This window comes from Danio rerio, chromosome 6, assembly GCF_049306965.1.
Source record: "Danio rerio strain Tuebingen ecotype United States chromosome 6, GRCz12tu, whole genome shotgun sequence".
NCBI classification, from domain to species: domain Eukaryota; kingdom Metazoa; phylum Chordata; class Actinopteri; order Cypriniformes; family Danionidae; genus Danio; species Danio rerio.
Genome location: NC_133181.1, coordinates 17,663,297 through 17,679,867, shown reverse-complemented (window position 1 = coordinate 17,679,867; position 16,571 = coordinate 17,663,297). Strand labels below are relative to the sequence as shown.

The 16,571-nt window shown below is 35.6% G+C and overlaps 1 protein-coding gene across 25 annotated transcripts in view; it reads left to right on the top strand.

Annotated features, from left to right (window-relative positions):
* The window catches only part of unc80 (unc-80 homolog (C. elegans)), a 162,836-nt gene that overhangs the window by 9,919 nt on the left and 136,346 nt on the right, over positions 1 to 16,571 (top strand). For all 25 annotated transcript variants that reach the window (XM_073953838.1, XM_073953836.1, XM_068221936.2 and 22 more), the window contains exons 8-10: positions 17 to 284; positions 999 to 1,133; positions 1,298 to 1,514. In XM_073953838.1, the coding sequence (XP_073809939.1) occupies positions 17 to 284; positions 999 to 1,133; positions 1,298 to 1,514 (620 nt within the window). The remainder of the gene's footprint in view (positions 1 to 16; positions 285 to 998; positions 1,134 to 1,297; positions 1,515 to 16,571) is intronic.

Below are 16,571 nucleotides of genomic sequence, written 5' to 3'. Positions count from 1 at the left end.
TTTCTTTCACTCAAAGGTTCTCTGTCCCAGGAGGTCTCTCTGTATCACAGAGGGCAAGATATGCCACCTATTTTGATGTAGCTGTGCTGCGCTGCTTGATGCAGCCTCACTGGACAGAAGAAGGTGTGCACTGGGCCCTTATATACTACCTGCAGCGGTTGCGTCAGATTCTGCAGGAGAAGCCTGAACGCCCCCCGGAGCCCCTCATAACCCCTTTACCACGGCCCCGCAGCAGCTCCATGGTGGCTGCTACCCCTTCTTTGGTCAATACTCACAAAACACAGGTAATCCAGCTCAAGAACAGTCCTTGGATATTAACATGTCAGACTGCTGGCTGTGAAATGAGAATGTGGGCAGGCATGTGTGGATGAATCTAGCATTACTGGCTGACTTAGGATTGATTTCAAATAGCATGAATAATTTTTCAACTGTCAAAACAAGTGAATAATAATTCATAAATAATTTAATGATAAAATTACAGACATTTTAAGTAATTTAGATAAAAATAAAATATAAAAAGATCAGATTGAAAGCAAAAAATAAACAGAAAATGAATGTAAATAATTAAATAAACAAGAAAAAATAGTAATTAAGATTAAAATAAAAATGTACTCGAGAAAGTAATTATAGATATAGACAGACAGACAGACAGACAGACAGACAGACAGACAGACAGACAGACAGACAGACAGATAGATAGATAGATAGATAGATAGATAGATAGATAGATAGATAGATAGATAGATAGATCTTTAAAATGTATGTAATTATATTTATTATATTTAATTGAATTGCATTTACCACACAATTTTGTTAATATTTATTCCAGCACATCCTAACGAATGTGGGTTATCCTAAAAATCCTTTTTAAAATTGAAGCATTGTTTCACATTCTGTGCACAAATTGTGTGTTATCAATATAATTACACAAATGTTGCTGGTTGCATTTCATTCAGTAGAACTGGTCAAAAGCTGCATTTTCTTTTTTTTTTCCTTAGGATATGACTCTGAAATGTAATGAGGAAAGCAGGTCTTTAAGTTCCGAGACCTTCTCCAAGGTGTCAGTTACCAACCTCAGAAGACAAGCAGTCCCTGACCTCTCAACTGAGATGGGCATGAACATATTCAAAAAGGTTTGCATAATATTTAAAATAGGCATCATTAACCCTTTAAGGCTCAAATTAAAGTTTAGAAACAGGCAAAGTCTATGCTTTTAACTGTTGCAAATCAGCAACGCTTGCCTTGAGAGGGTAATGCAGCTACTACCTGAATGCTGACCATTTCCCTTTGTATTTAGTTTAAAAATCGTAGAGAAGATCGGGAGAGAAAAGGTTCTATACCATTTCACCACACTGGGAAGAAGCGTCAGAGGCGAATGGGTGTACCTTTCCTGATGCACGAGGACCACCTGGACGTCTCTCCCACACGCAGCACCTTCTCTTTCGGAAGTTTCTCTGGGCTGGGAGATGATCGCCGCACACTGGACCGCGGGGGCTGGCCTTCCACAATCATGGGTATATATGTGTTTTCACCATAAACGTTTTATTTTTTTCAAGTACTGTGAATTTTATTGTTTTTCAAAACATTTTTTTAAACAAAAAATAACACATTTGAATAGTTTATTTAAAAAATGTATATAGTTTATTTAAAAACAATCTATTGGGGGGTGGGGCTGGGTGGTCATTATTTTTTTTTAGTTTAGTTTAGTTTTTGTAATACATATGCTTGCCTCATTGATATTAGTGTAACAAATCACAGATTTCAGGGGTCAAATCACATAATGTTTTTTTTTTTGTCTCTGATTATTTTTCGGATCAGCCAAAAAAGGGGGGAGACACATGTAATTTGCTTTTCATTTATTACAAAAACAGTACTGCAAAACACTATTGGTTTTAACAAACAGAACTTACAACCTGCAATTTTATTAAAAATAAAATGAAGAAATAATCAGCAGAATAAAAATAAAGTGTAAAATGTTCAGTACTGTGAAAAATTTACTACTTACTACTACTGTTGCTGATAGCGTCTAACATAATTTGTACAACCCTTATTTAGTTTTAGTCTTATTTTCAATAAGTGATTCAGTTATTCACTCATAAAGCTTCATGTTTTATTGCTAGATGTGCCATTTTTCAAGAATTATTCAGTGGCATATTTTTGAGGGCTGGTTGTCGACACCTATTGGTTAAATATTGGTTGCTGCCTACAACTTTCATTTTTGAACTTTGATTTAACTTTGTACCATAAACATTTGTGGTTTTATCTAAACTATAAACCATTCTCTTAGTACTTCTGTGTTATTTGACTGTTTGTAATCTCATAACTTATTCAAAATCTTAAAGACTGAATCTTTTTTCTTGCTTTTAGCGTTTTTCAAACATAGATTTGAATGCAGCAATTCCAAGGATTAATAAACATGCAAATCACTGTCATTTATAATTTATGTTGCATGGGTGTTGAGATCTTATAATGATTAATTGTGCAGCTTACACTGAATGCAGTAATGCAGGCTAAACAAGTAGTGACAGAAAACACATTTATTAACCTTAGAAACCCACCACCACCCACAACTTCATTATATTTTACAGGAAACTTAAATGCTTTTATACATGTGATTTGAATGACTCGAGAGGCTATCCCTCTGTGATCATTACAAATTTAGGATTAATCTACCAGTAAAAAAAAATTATTAACCTGCGGGCCATTTGTGTTCTGAACGTGAATTGTGACCCGTATGAATCACGGATCAACCGTGATCCGTTACACCCCCAATATATACAGTGTTTTAGGGATAATGATTGGATTCTGACAAACATTAAACACTGACAGGCTATTTCAACAGACATATGATTCTCCAAGACACCCTTTTTTGATACGACATGGTAAATTTCATAATAAAACTGTTATTTTCGTAGAATGGTGACAAGTTTGTGTCCCTGCACAGATAAATGGATGATCATAAACGATTACGCCTGATGTTTAACTTCCAAGTGCAAGCATAAACATCTATTAAAATACACACTGAGTCTTTATATAGATTAGTTAATATTTATATTAAATTGTTATTATTAGGGGGTCAAGCGCGTAGCGCTGAAACCCTATTGTATTTGTTAAAGTTTTTATTATTAGGGGGTCAAGCGCGAAGCGCTGAAACCCTATTGTTTTTGTTAAGATTTTTATTATTATTATTAGGGGGTCAAGCGCGAAGCGCTGAAACCCTATTGTATTTGTAAGGATTTTTATTATTATTATTCTGCCGAAGTCACTATTGCCCAGGCCAAACCGTAAGTCCGAGAGAGCTGAAACTTGGTCAGATGGTAGTACTCCGGTACACTACATTCTCACCGAAGATCAGCCAAATCGGCCCATAGGTGGCGCTATTGCGCCAAAACCCAATATTTTGGCCGCCATTTGTACACCGTTTGTCGTAGACTCAAAAAAATTACATATTTGGAATCCTTGGGTCAGCCCGAACAAAAGTGGAGTGACCCAGATTTTCTCTACGGTGGACCGTTTTCCCGCTACATCGCGATTTGTCCGAAACCTACTTTTGCGAACTAGTCCTAGGTTTTTTGCGCAATCTGAACCAAACCAGCTCTGAAATGTTCTCTGGACACTGAATATCAATAATTATCAAAAAAAAGTTGAAATTTTTATTCTCGCACGAAACAGTACACAACAATGTTCGATGCTAATTGAAGCTAATTGCTAATTGTAGCTATAACTTTTGAAAGGAATGAGATATCATCACCAAACTTGGTACACATATGTGTAAGCTTAATTTGATGTGACAGTGCAAAACCCGTGGACTTTGGCCACATGGTGGCGCTATAAAGTTTAAATAACATAAAAAGTACTCTAACATTACAGCCATTAGTCTAATCAGCTTGAAATTTGGCATGCAGTGTCTTTGACCAAGTTGTCATAACATACTATAAGGACATTGGCATACCTCAAAAAACATGGCCGCCATTGGCCAATTAAAATCGAGCAGCCATTTAACAGGGTTAACGATGAGTGATCGGAACGAAACTCTCTGGGCATGTTCAACTCATGGTCCTAGAGATCTGTAAGAATTTTGAAAGAAATCGGCCACTAGGGGGCGATATTACATATTTTTACTGTGTAATAGGTTGTGTATTACACAACCTTTTGCGCAACCACACAAAATACATATCATATGATAGGCCTGCTCATACCGAACAGTTTGACACTAAAATCACTGCTGTCACTTACACCGTTTAATAAATATTCATCAACATATGAAAAACCTACTTTTGCGAACTAGTCCCTGGTTTTTCACTCAATCGCAACGAAACCAGTGTTGTTAGAATCTCTGGACTGTGTAGATCAATAATTATCAAAAAAAAGTTGAACTTTTCACTTTGGCTAGCTGTAACAGGCTAATTTACAAAAAGGGCGTGTCCACACGAACCTACATGCCTGTAAACCAATAAGGAAAGCCCAAAACATCACAGAAATTGGTGAGCATATGTGGCATATCAATGAGAAGAAACTTGCAAAATTTTGTGAAGATCTAACCATAGGTGGCGCTATAATAGCAAAAAGAGTCTTAAAAACATGCCAAATGGCTTAAAAATAAAGAAAATGTGCTTCATTTAAACACTATTTCACAAATACACTTAATCTACATATCATATGATAGGTCTGCTCATACAGACCAGTTTGACACTAAAACCACTGCTGTCACTCACACTGTTCATTAAAAAAACATCAATATAAACAAAACCTACTTTTGCAAACTAGTCCCTGGTTTTTAACTCAATCGCAACAAAACCAGTGTTGTATGAACCTCTGGACTGAGCAGATCAATAATTATCAAAAAAAAGTTGAACTTTCCATTTTAAATAGCTGTAACAGGCTCATTTACAAAGCGGGCGTGTCTACACGAACCTACATACCTGTGAACCAATAAGGAAAGCCCAAAACATCACAGAAATTGGTGAGCACATGTGGCATATCAAGGAGATGAAACTTGCAAAATTTTGTGAAGATCAAACCATAGGTGGCGCTATAATAGCAAAAATAGTCTTTAAATAATGCTAAATCGCTTAAAAATAAAGTAAATTTGCTTAATTTACATACTATTTCTCAAAAAACACTTAATCTACATATCATATGATAGGTCTGCTCATACTGAACAGTTTGACACTAAAACCACTGCTGTTACTCAAACTGTTCATTAAAAAACCATCAATATAAACAAAACCTACTTTTGCAAACTAGTCCCTGGTTTTTAGCTCAATCGCAACGAAACCAGTGTTGTATGAATCTCTGGACTGAGTAGATCAATAATTATCAAAAAAAAGTTTAACTTTTCACTTAAGAAAGCTGTAACAGGCTCATTTACAAAAGGTGCGTGTCTACACAAACCTACATGCCTGTAAACCAATAAGGAAAACCCAAAACATCACAGAAATTGGTGAGCAGATGTGGCATATCGATGTGAATAAACTTGCAAAATGTTGTGGAGATTGGGCAATAGGTGGCGCTATAATAGTGGAAATGGTTCTAAAAACATGCTAAAATGGCTTAAAAATGAAGTAAATGTGCTTCATTTACACACTTATCACTGAAATGATTTATAAGTTATTTTTTCTGTCCATCTTGGATGTTTAAAGGTCTCAAAAACACATGTTCAATATTCTATCATTTTAGCCACTATAACACAGACTTTTAACTGTCACCTACCATTTCTAACCACTAGATGTCACAACAAGACCACTTATTTATTGTTCATAACATTTGCATACCTTTGTTGTTTTACATTTTTTGAGTTTAAAGTCAGGGATGCATTTAGGATCATTCTGAATCACATTTTGACCTGATGTAAACACTGTTATGCATTAAACATCTAATTTGGTCCCAGTTAACCTCTTCATAATAATTCTAATAGGTAAAACTGGTTCTATGATTAAACACATTGTTTTAAAACATATGTAAAGAAAATCACAACTGTGGCTTCTAGATGGCAGTAACAGACCACTTATTGTTTATTTTACTGCTCTATGGCAAAGAATGTAATGTAATGTTATGTAATGCATTCTGAATCCCAAACTGACATGGCACGAACACAGTTATTGCATTTAAGATCAAATTTAGTCAAAGCTTGTCACACTTTTTAGTCTGTAGATTTTTTATTATTTTAATAAAATACAATTTTTTTCATTTTATACAGTTAGAACATGCTCAATTATAGAAGGGATATGTTTATGCACACCTAAATGGCTGTAATCACATAAATAAATTACACTGTGGCCACTAGATGGCAGTAGGAGATCACTAATAGCTTATTCACTGCTCTTTTGTCATTTTTATTAAGAAGAGCTAAAATAGCCATAACTTATGAAGGAATTAAAATATCTTCACCAAACTTGTTACACATATGCAAGAGGTCAATCTAAGGTCATAGCATAAAACTCGTAGACAATGGCCACATGATGGCGCTATACATTGTAAAATCACTGTATCTGAGTAACCATTTATCTGATTAACTAGAAATTTGACATGCCGTGTCTTTGTCTAAGGTGCCATGACTCGATCTACACAATATATCATAGGGCTGCTTATACTGGTCACTTTGACATAAAAGCGGTCACTCGAAATGTTCATTAAAATTTTGTCAATATGTAAAAATCGAAGTTGCTTCTCTGGAGTGTTTAATCAAACATTTGTTAGCTCAATCTATAAACTTTAACACTCTGATCGTATATTTCGTTGTCGAATAAACTACTTACAGGCGTCCTAACTGCTATATGACCTTACCCTGCTAAACTGCTTGACCCCCGTTAATTGCTGCTTGCAGCTATATTTAGGGGGTCAAGCGCGTAGCGCTGAAACCCTATTGTATTTGTTAAAGTTTTTATTATTATTATTATTATTCTGCCGAAGTCACTATTGCCCAGACCAAACCGTAAGTCCGAGAGAGCTGAAACTTGGCCAGATTGTAGTACTCCGGTACACTACATCCTCACCAAAGATCAGCCAAATCGGACCATAGGTGGCGCTATGGCGCCAAAAACCAATATTTTGGACATTTTTGACCGCTGTTCGTTTACCGTTTGTCGTAGACTCAAAAACTTTACATTTTTTCAATCCTTGGGTTAACCTGAACAAAAGTGTATAGCAGAAATTTTTGCTCTACGACGCACCGTTTTCCCGCTACATCGCGATTTGTCCGAAACCTACTTTTGCGAACTAGTCCTAGGTTTTTCACTCAATCTAAACCAAACCAGCTCTCGAATATTCTCTGGACACTGAATATCAATAATTATCAAAAAAAAGTTGAAATTTTTATTCTCACTCGAAACAGTACACAACAATGTTCAATGCTAATTGAAGCTAAATGCTAATTGGAGCTATAACTTTTGAACGGAATGAGATATCATCACCAAACTTGGTACACACATGTATAAGCTCAATTTGATGTGACAGTGCAAAAACAACGGACTTTGGCCACATGGTGGCGCTATAAAGCTTAAAAACCATAAAATGACTCTAACCTTACAACAGTTTGTCCGATCAGCTTGAAATTTGGCATGCAGTGTCTTTGACCAGTTTGCCATGACATATTATAAGGACAAAGGCACATCTCAAAAAACATGGCCGCCATTAGCCAATTAAAATTGTGCAGCCATTTAGCAAGGTTAACGATCAGCGATCGAAACGAAACTCGCTGGGCATGTTCGACTTATAGACCTAGAGGTCTGTAAGAATTTTGAAAGAAATCGGCCACTAGGGGGCGATTTTACGCAATTTTAAGGTGTAATGGGTTGTGTATCACACAAACTTTTGCAAAACCACACAAAATACATATCATATGATAGGCCTGCTCCTACCGAACAGTTTGACACTCAAACCACTGCTGTCACTTACACCGTTTATTAAATATTCATCAACATATGAAAAACCTACTTTTGCGAACTAGTCCCTGGTTTTTCACTCAATCGCAACGAAACCAGTGTTGTTAGAATCTCTGGACTGTGTAGATCAATAATTATCAAAAAAAAGTTGAACTTTTCACTTTGGCTAGCTGTAACAGGCTAATTTACAAAAGGGGCGTGTCCACACGAACCTACATGCCTCTAAACCAATAAGGAAAACTCACAACATCACAGAAATTGGTGAGCCCATGTGCCATATCAATGAGAAGAAACTTGCAAAATTTTGTGAAGATCAAACCATAGGTGGCGCTATAATAGCAAAAATAGCCTTAAAAACATGCCAAATGGCTTAAAAATAAAGTAAATGTGCTTCATTTCAACACTATTTCACAAATACACTTAATCTACATATCATATGATAGGCTTGCTCATACCGAATAGTTTGACACTAAAACCACTGCTGTCACTCACACCGTTTATTAAAAAAACATCAATATAAACAAAACCTACTTTTGCAAACTAGTCTCTGGTTTTTAACTCGATCGCAACGAAACCAGTGTTGTATGAACCTCTGGACTGAGTAGATCAATAATTATCAAAAAAAAGTTGAACTTTCCATTTTAGATAGCTGTAACAGGCTCATTTACAAAAGGGGTGTGTCTACACGAACCTACATGCCTGTTAAACAATAAGAAAAACCCAAAACATCACAGAAATTGATGAGCACATGTGGCATATCAATGCGAATAAACATGCAAAATTTTGTGGTGATCGGGCAATAGGTGGCGCTATAATAGTAGAAATGGTTCTAAAAACATCATAAAATTGCTTAAAAATGCAGTAAATGTGCTTCATTTACAAACCTATCACTGAAATGATTCACAAGTTGTTGTTTTTTTGCCCATCTTGGATGTTTAAATGTCTTAAAAACAAATATTTTCAGTATTCTATCATTTTAGCCACTATAACACAGACTTTTAACTGTCACCTACCATTTTTAACCACTAGATGTCACCACAAGACCACTTATTTATTGTTCATAACATTTGCATACCTTTGTTGTTTTACATTTTTTTGAGTTTAAAGTCAGGGAAATTGCATTTAGGATCATTCTGAATCACAGTTTGACATGATGTAAACACTGTTATGCATTAAACATCTAATTTGGTCACAGTTAACATCTGTGTAATAATTCTACTAGGCAAAACTGGTTCTATAATTAAACACCTAGTTTTAAAACATTTGTAAACAAAATCACAACTGTGGCCACTAGATGGCAGTAACAGACCACTTATAGTTTATAGTTTATTTTACTGCTCTGTAGCAAAGAATGTGATGTAATGTTATGTTATGTAATGCATTCTGAATCCCAAATTGACATGAACTGAACACAGTTAATGCATTTAAGATTAAATTTTGTCAAAGCTTGTCACACCTTTTACTCTGTAGATTTTTAAATTCTTTTAATAAAACACAAAATTATTAGTTTATATAGTTATATAGTTTTGTCATTTTTGTTGGGAAGAGCTAAAATAGCCATAACTCATGAATGGATTGAAATATCTACATCAAACTTGTTACACATATGCAAGAGGTTAATCAGAGGTCATAGCATGAAATTCGTAGACATTGGCCACATGGTGGCGCTATACATTGTAAAATCACTGTATCTGAGTAACCATTTATCTGATTAACTAGAAATTTAACATGCCGAATCTTTGTCTAAGGTGCCATGACTCGATCTACACATTATATCTTAGGGCTGCTTATACTGAACGCTTTGACATAAAAGCGGTCACTCGAAATGTTCATAAGAAATTTGTCAATATGTAAAAATCGAAGTTGCTTCTCAGGAGAGTTTAATCAAACATTTGTTAGCTCAATCTATAAACTTTAACGCTCTAATCGTATATTTCGTTGTCGAATAAACTACTTACAGGCGTCCTAACCGCTATATGACCTTACCCTGCTAAACTGCTTGACCCCCGTTAATTGCTGCTTGCAGCTATATTTATTATTATTATTATTATTATTCTGCCGAAGTCACTATTGCCCAGACCAAACCGTAAGGCCGAGAGAGCTGAAACTTGGCCAGATGGTAGTACCCCGGTACACTACGTTCTGGCCAAAGATCAGCTAAATCAGACCATAGGTGGCGCTATGGCGCCAAAAAAACACTTTTTGGACATTTTTAGCCGCTTATCGTTCACCGTTTGTTGTAGACTCAAAAACTTTACATTTTTTGAATCCTTGGGTTAACCTGAACAAAAGTGTATAGCAGAAATTTTTGCTCTACGACGCACCGTTTTCCCGCTACATCGCGATTTGTCCGAAACCTACTTTTGCGAACTAGTCCTAGGTTTTACACTCCATCTAAACCAAAACAGCTCTCAAATGTTCTCTGGACACTGAATATCAATAATTATCAAAAAAAAGTTAAAATTTTTATTCTCACTCGAAACAGTACACAACAATGTTTGATGCTAATTGAAGCTAAATGCTAATTGGAGCTATAACTTTTGAACGGAATGAGATATCATCACCAAACTTGGTACACACCTGTATAAGCTCAATTTGAGGTGACAGTGCAAAAACAGCGGACTTTGGCCACATGGTGGCGCTATAAAGCTTAAAAACTATAAAATGACCCTAACCTTACAACCGTTAGTCCGATCAGCTTGAAATTTGGCATGCAGTGTCTTTGACCAGTTTGCCATGACATATTATAAGGACAATGACACATCTCAAAAAACATGGCCGCCATTAGCCAATTAAAATTGTGCAGCCATTTAGCAAGGTTAACAATGAGCGATCGGAACGAAACTCGCTGGGTATGTTCGACTTATGGACCTAGAGGTCTGTAAGAATTTTGAAAGAAATCGGCCACTAGGGGGCGATTTTACGCAATTTTAAGGTGTATTGGGTTGTGTATCACACAACCTTTTGCAAAACCACACAAAATACATATCATATGATAGGCCTGCTCATACCGAACAGTTTGACACTCAAACCACTGCTGTCACTCGCACCGTTTGTTAAATATTCATCAACATATGATAAACCTACTTTTGCGAACTAGTCCCTGGTTTTTCACTCAATTGCAACGAAACCAGTGTTGTTAGAATCTCTGGACTGTGTAGATCAATAATTATCAAAAAAAAGTTGAACTTTTCACTTTGACTAGCTGTAACAGGCTAATTTACAAAAGGGGCGTGTCCACACAAACCTACATGCCTGTAAACCAATAAGGAAAGCCCAAAACATCACAGAAATTGGTGAGCACATGTGGCATATCAACGAGATGAAACTTGCAAAATTTTGTGAAGATTAAGCCATAGGTGGCGCTATAATAGCAAAAAATAGTCTTAAAAACATGCCAAATGGCTTAAAAATAAAGTAAATGTGCTTCATTTAAACACTATTTCACAAATACACTTATTCTACATATCATATGATAGGTCTGCTCATACTGAACAGTTTGACACTAAAACCACTGCTGTTACTCAAACTGCTCGTTAAAAAACCATCAATATAAACAAAACCTACTTTTGCAAACTAGTCCCTGGTTTTTAACTCAATCGCAATGAAAGCAGTGTTGTATGAACCTCTGGACTGAGTAGATCAATAATTATCAAAAAAAAGTTGAACTTTCCATTTTAGATAGCTGTAACAGGCTCATTTACAAAAGGGGCGTGTCTTCACGAACCTACATGCCTGTAAACCAATAAGGAAAACCGAAAGCATCACAGAAATTGGTGAGCAGATGTGCCATATCAATGTGAATAAACATGCAAAATCTTGTGGAGATTGGGCAATAGGTGGCGCTATAATAGTGGAAATGGTTCTAAAAACATGCTAAAATGGCTTAAAAATGAAGTAAATGTGCTTCATTTAAATACTTATCACTGAAATGATTTACAAGTTAATTTTTTTGTCCATCTTGGATGTTTAAAGGTCTCAAAAACACATTTTCAATATTCTATCATTTTAGCCACCATAACACAGACTTTTAACTGTCACCTACCATTTCTAACCACTAGATGTCACAACAAGACCACTGATTTATTGTTCATAACATTTGCATACCTTTATTCTTTTACATTTTTTGAGTTTAAAGTCAGGGAAATTGCATTTAGGATCATTCTGAATCATATTTTGACCTGATATAAACACTGTTATGCATTAAACATCTAATTTGGTCACAGTTAACCTCTTCATAATAATTCTAATAGGTAAAACTGGTTCTATGATTAAACACATTGTTTTAAAACATGTAAAGAAAATCACAACTGTGGCTTCTAGATGGCAGTAACAGACCACTTATTGTTTATTTTACTGCTCTATAGCAAAGAATGTATTGTAATGTTATGTAATGCATTCTGAATCCCAAACTGACATGGCATGAACACAGTTAATCCATTTAAGATTAAATTTAGTCAAAGCTTGTCACACTTTTTACTCTGTAGATTTTTAATTATTTTAATAAAATACAATTTTTTCATTTTATATAGTTAGAACATGCTCAATTATAGAAGGGATATGTTTATGCACACCTAAATGGCTGTAATCACATAAATAAATTACACTGTGGCCACTAGATGGCAGTAGGAGATCACTAATAGCTTATTCACTGCTCTTTTGTCATTTTTATTAAGAAGAGCTAAAATAGCCATAACTCATGAAGGAATTAAAATATCTTCACCAAACTTGTAACACATATGCAAGAGGTCAGTCTAAGGTCATAGCATAAAACTCGTAGACATTGGCCACATGATGGCGCTATACATTGTAAAATCACTGTATCTGAGTAACCATGTATCTGATTAACTTAAAATTTGACATGTCGTGTCTTTGTCTAAGGTGCCATGACTCGATCTACACATTATATCATAGGGCTGCTTATACTGGTCACTTTGACATAAAAGCGGTCACTCAAAATGTTCATAAGAAATTTGTCAATATATAAAATCTGAAATTGCTTTTCTGGAATGTTTGATCAAACATTTGTTAGCTCAATCTATAAACTCTAACCCTCTAATCGTATATTTCATTGTCAAATAAACTACTTACAAGCTTCCTAACTGCTATATGACCTTACCCTGCTAAACTGCTTGACCCCCGTTAATTGCTGCTTGCAGCTATATTTAGGGGGTCAAGCGCGAAGCGCTGAAACCCTATTGTTTTTGTTAAGATTTTTATTAGGGGGTCAAGCGCGAAGCGCTGAAACCCTATTGTTTTTGTTAAGATTTTTATTATTATTATTATTATTATTATTAGGGGGTCAAGCGCGAAGCGCTGAAACCCTATTGTTTTTGTTAAAATTTTTATTATTATTATTATTATTATTATTATTCTGCCGAAGTCACTATTGCCCAGACCAAACCGTAAGGCCGAGAGAGCTGAAACTTGGCCAGATCGTAGTACCCCGGTACACTACATTCTCACAAAAGATCAGCCAAATCGGACCATAGGTGGCGCTATGGCGCCAAAAACCCACTTTTTGGACATTTTTGCCTGCTATACGTTCACCGTTTGTCGTAGACTCAAAAACTTTACATTTTTCCAATCCTTGGGTTAGCCCCAACAAAAGTGCACAGCTGAACTTTTTGCTCTACGACGCACCGTTTTCGCGCTACATCGCGATTTGTCCGAAACCTACTTTTGCGAACTAGTCCTAGGTTTTTCACTCAATCTAAACCAAACCAGCTCTCAAATGTTCTCTGGACACTGAATATCAATAATTATCAAAAAAAAGTTGACATTTTTATTCTCACTCGAAACAGTACACAACAATGTTTGACGCTAATTGAAGCTAAATGCTAATTTGAGCTATAACTTTTGAACGAGATGAGATATCATCACCAAACTTGGTACACACATGCATAAGCTCAATTTGAGGTGACACTGCAAAACCCGCAGACTTTGGCCACATGATGGCGCTATAAAGCTAAAAAAACATAAAAATTACTCTAACCTTACAGCCGTTAGTCCAATCAGCTTGAAATTTGGCATGCAGTGTCTTTGACCAAGTTGTCATAACATACTATAAGGACATTGGGATATCTCAAAAAACATGGCCGCCATTGGCCAATTAAAATTGAGCAGCCATTTAACAAGGTTAACGATGAGTGATCAAAACGAAACTCGCTGGGCATGTTCGACTTAAGGTCCTAGAGGTCTGTAAGAATTTTGAAAGAAATCGGCCACTAGGGGGCGATTTTACGTATTTTTAGTGAGTAATGGGTTGTGTATCACACAACCTTTTGCGCAACCACACAAAATACATATCATATGATAGGCCTGCTCATACCAAACAGTTTGACACTCAAACCACTGCTGTCACTTACACCGTTCGTAAAATATTCCTCAATATAGGAAAAACCTACTTTTGCGAACTAGTCCCTGGTTTTTCACTCAATCGCGACGAAACCAGTGTTGTTGGAATCTCTGGACTGTGTAGATCAATAATTATCAAAAAAAAGTTGAACTTTTCACTTTGGCTAGCTGTAACAGGCTAATTTACAAAAGAGGCGTGTCCACACGAACCTACATGCCTGTAAACCAATAAGAAAAACTCACAACATCACAGAAATTGGTGAACCAATGTGGCATATCAACGAGATGAAACTTGCAAAATTTTTTGACGATCAAACCATAGGTGGCGCTACAATAGCAAAAACAGTCTTTAAATAATGCTAAATCGCTTAAATATAAAGTAAATTTGCTTCATTTACATACTATTTCACAAAAAACACTCAATCTACATATCATATGATAGGTCTGCTCATACTGAACAGTTTGAGACTAAAACCACTGCTGTTACTCAAACTGTTCATTAAAAAACCATCAATATAAACAAAACCTACTTTTGCGAACTAGTCCCTGGTTTTTAACTCAATCGCAACGAAACCAGTGTTGTATGAACCTCTGGACTGAGTAGATCAATAATTATCAAAAAAAAGTTGAACTTTCCATTTTAGATAGCTGTAACAGGCTCATTTACAAAAGGGGCGTGTCTACACGAACCTACATGCCTGTCAACCAATAAGGAAAACCCAAAACATCACAGAAATTGGTGAGCAGATGTGGCATATCAATGTGAATAAACATGCAAAATTTTGTGGAGATTGGGCAATAGGTGGCGCTATAATAGTGAAAATGGTTCTAAAAACATGCTAAAATGGCTTAAAAATGAAGTAAATGTTCTTCATTTACACACTTATCACTGAAATGATTTATAAGTTATTTTTTTTGTCCATCTTGGATGTTTAAAGGTCTCAAAAACACATATTTTCAATATTCTATCATTTTAGCCACTATAACACAGACTTTTAACTGTCACCTACCATTTCTAACCACTAGATGTCACAACAAGACCACTTATTTATTGTTCATAACATTTGCATGCCTTTGTTGTTTTACATTTTTTGAGTTTAAAGTCAGGGAAATTGCATTTAGGATCATTCTGAATCATATTTTGACCTGATGTAAACACTGTTATGCATTAAACATCTAATTTGGTCCCAGTTAACCTCTTCATAATAATTCTAATAGGTAAAACTGGTTCTATGATTAAACACATTGTTTTAAAACACGTGTAAAGAAAATCACAACTGTGGCTTCTAGATGGCAGTAACAGACCACTTATTGTTTATTTTACTGCTCTATAGCAAAGAATGTAATGTAATGTTATGTAATGCATTCTGAATCCCAAACTGACATGGCATGAACACAGTTAATGCATTGAAGATCAAATTTAGTTAAAGCTTTTTACACTTTTTACTCTGTAGATTTATAATTATTTTAATAAAATACAAATTTTTCATTTTATACAGTTAGAACATGCTCAATTATAGAAGGGATATGTTTATGCACACCTAACTGGCTGTAATCACATAAATAAATTACACTGTGGCCACTAGATGGCAGTAGGAGATCACTAATAGCTTATTCACTGCTCTTTTGTCATTTTTATTAAGAAGATCTAAAATAGCCATAACTCATGAATGAATTAAAATATCTTCACCAAACTTGTTACACATATGCAAGAGGTCAGTCTAAGGTCATAGCATAAAACTCGTAGACAATGGCCACATGATGGCGCTATACATTGTAAAATCCCTGTATCTGAGTAACCATTTATCTGATTAACTTAAAATTTGACATGTCGTGTCTTTGTCTAAGGTGCCATGACTCGATCTACACATTATATCATAGGGCTGCTTATACTGGTCACTTTGACATAAAAGCGGTCACTCGAAATGTTCATTAAAAATTTGTCAATATGTAAAAATCGAAGTTGCTTCTCTGGAGTGTTTAATCAAACATTTGTTAGCTCAATCTATAAACTTTAACACTCTAATCGTATATTTTGTTGTCGAATAAACTACTTACAGGCGTCCTAACTGCTATATGACCTTACCCTGCTAAACTGCTTGACCCCCGTTAATTGCTGCTTGCAGCTATATTTATTATTATTATTATTATTATTATTATTATTATTCTGCCGAAGTCACTATTGCCCAGACCAAACCGTAAGGCCGAGAGAGCTGAAACTTGGCCAGATGGTAGTACCCCGGTACACTACGTTCTGGCCAAAGATCAGCCAAATCAGACCATAGGTGGCGCTATGGCACCAAAAAAACACTTTTCGGACATTTTTGGCCG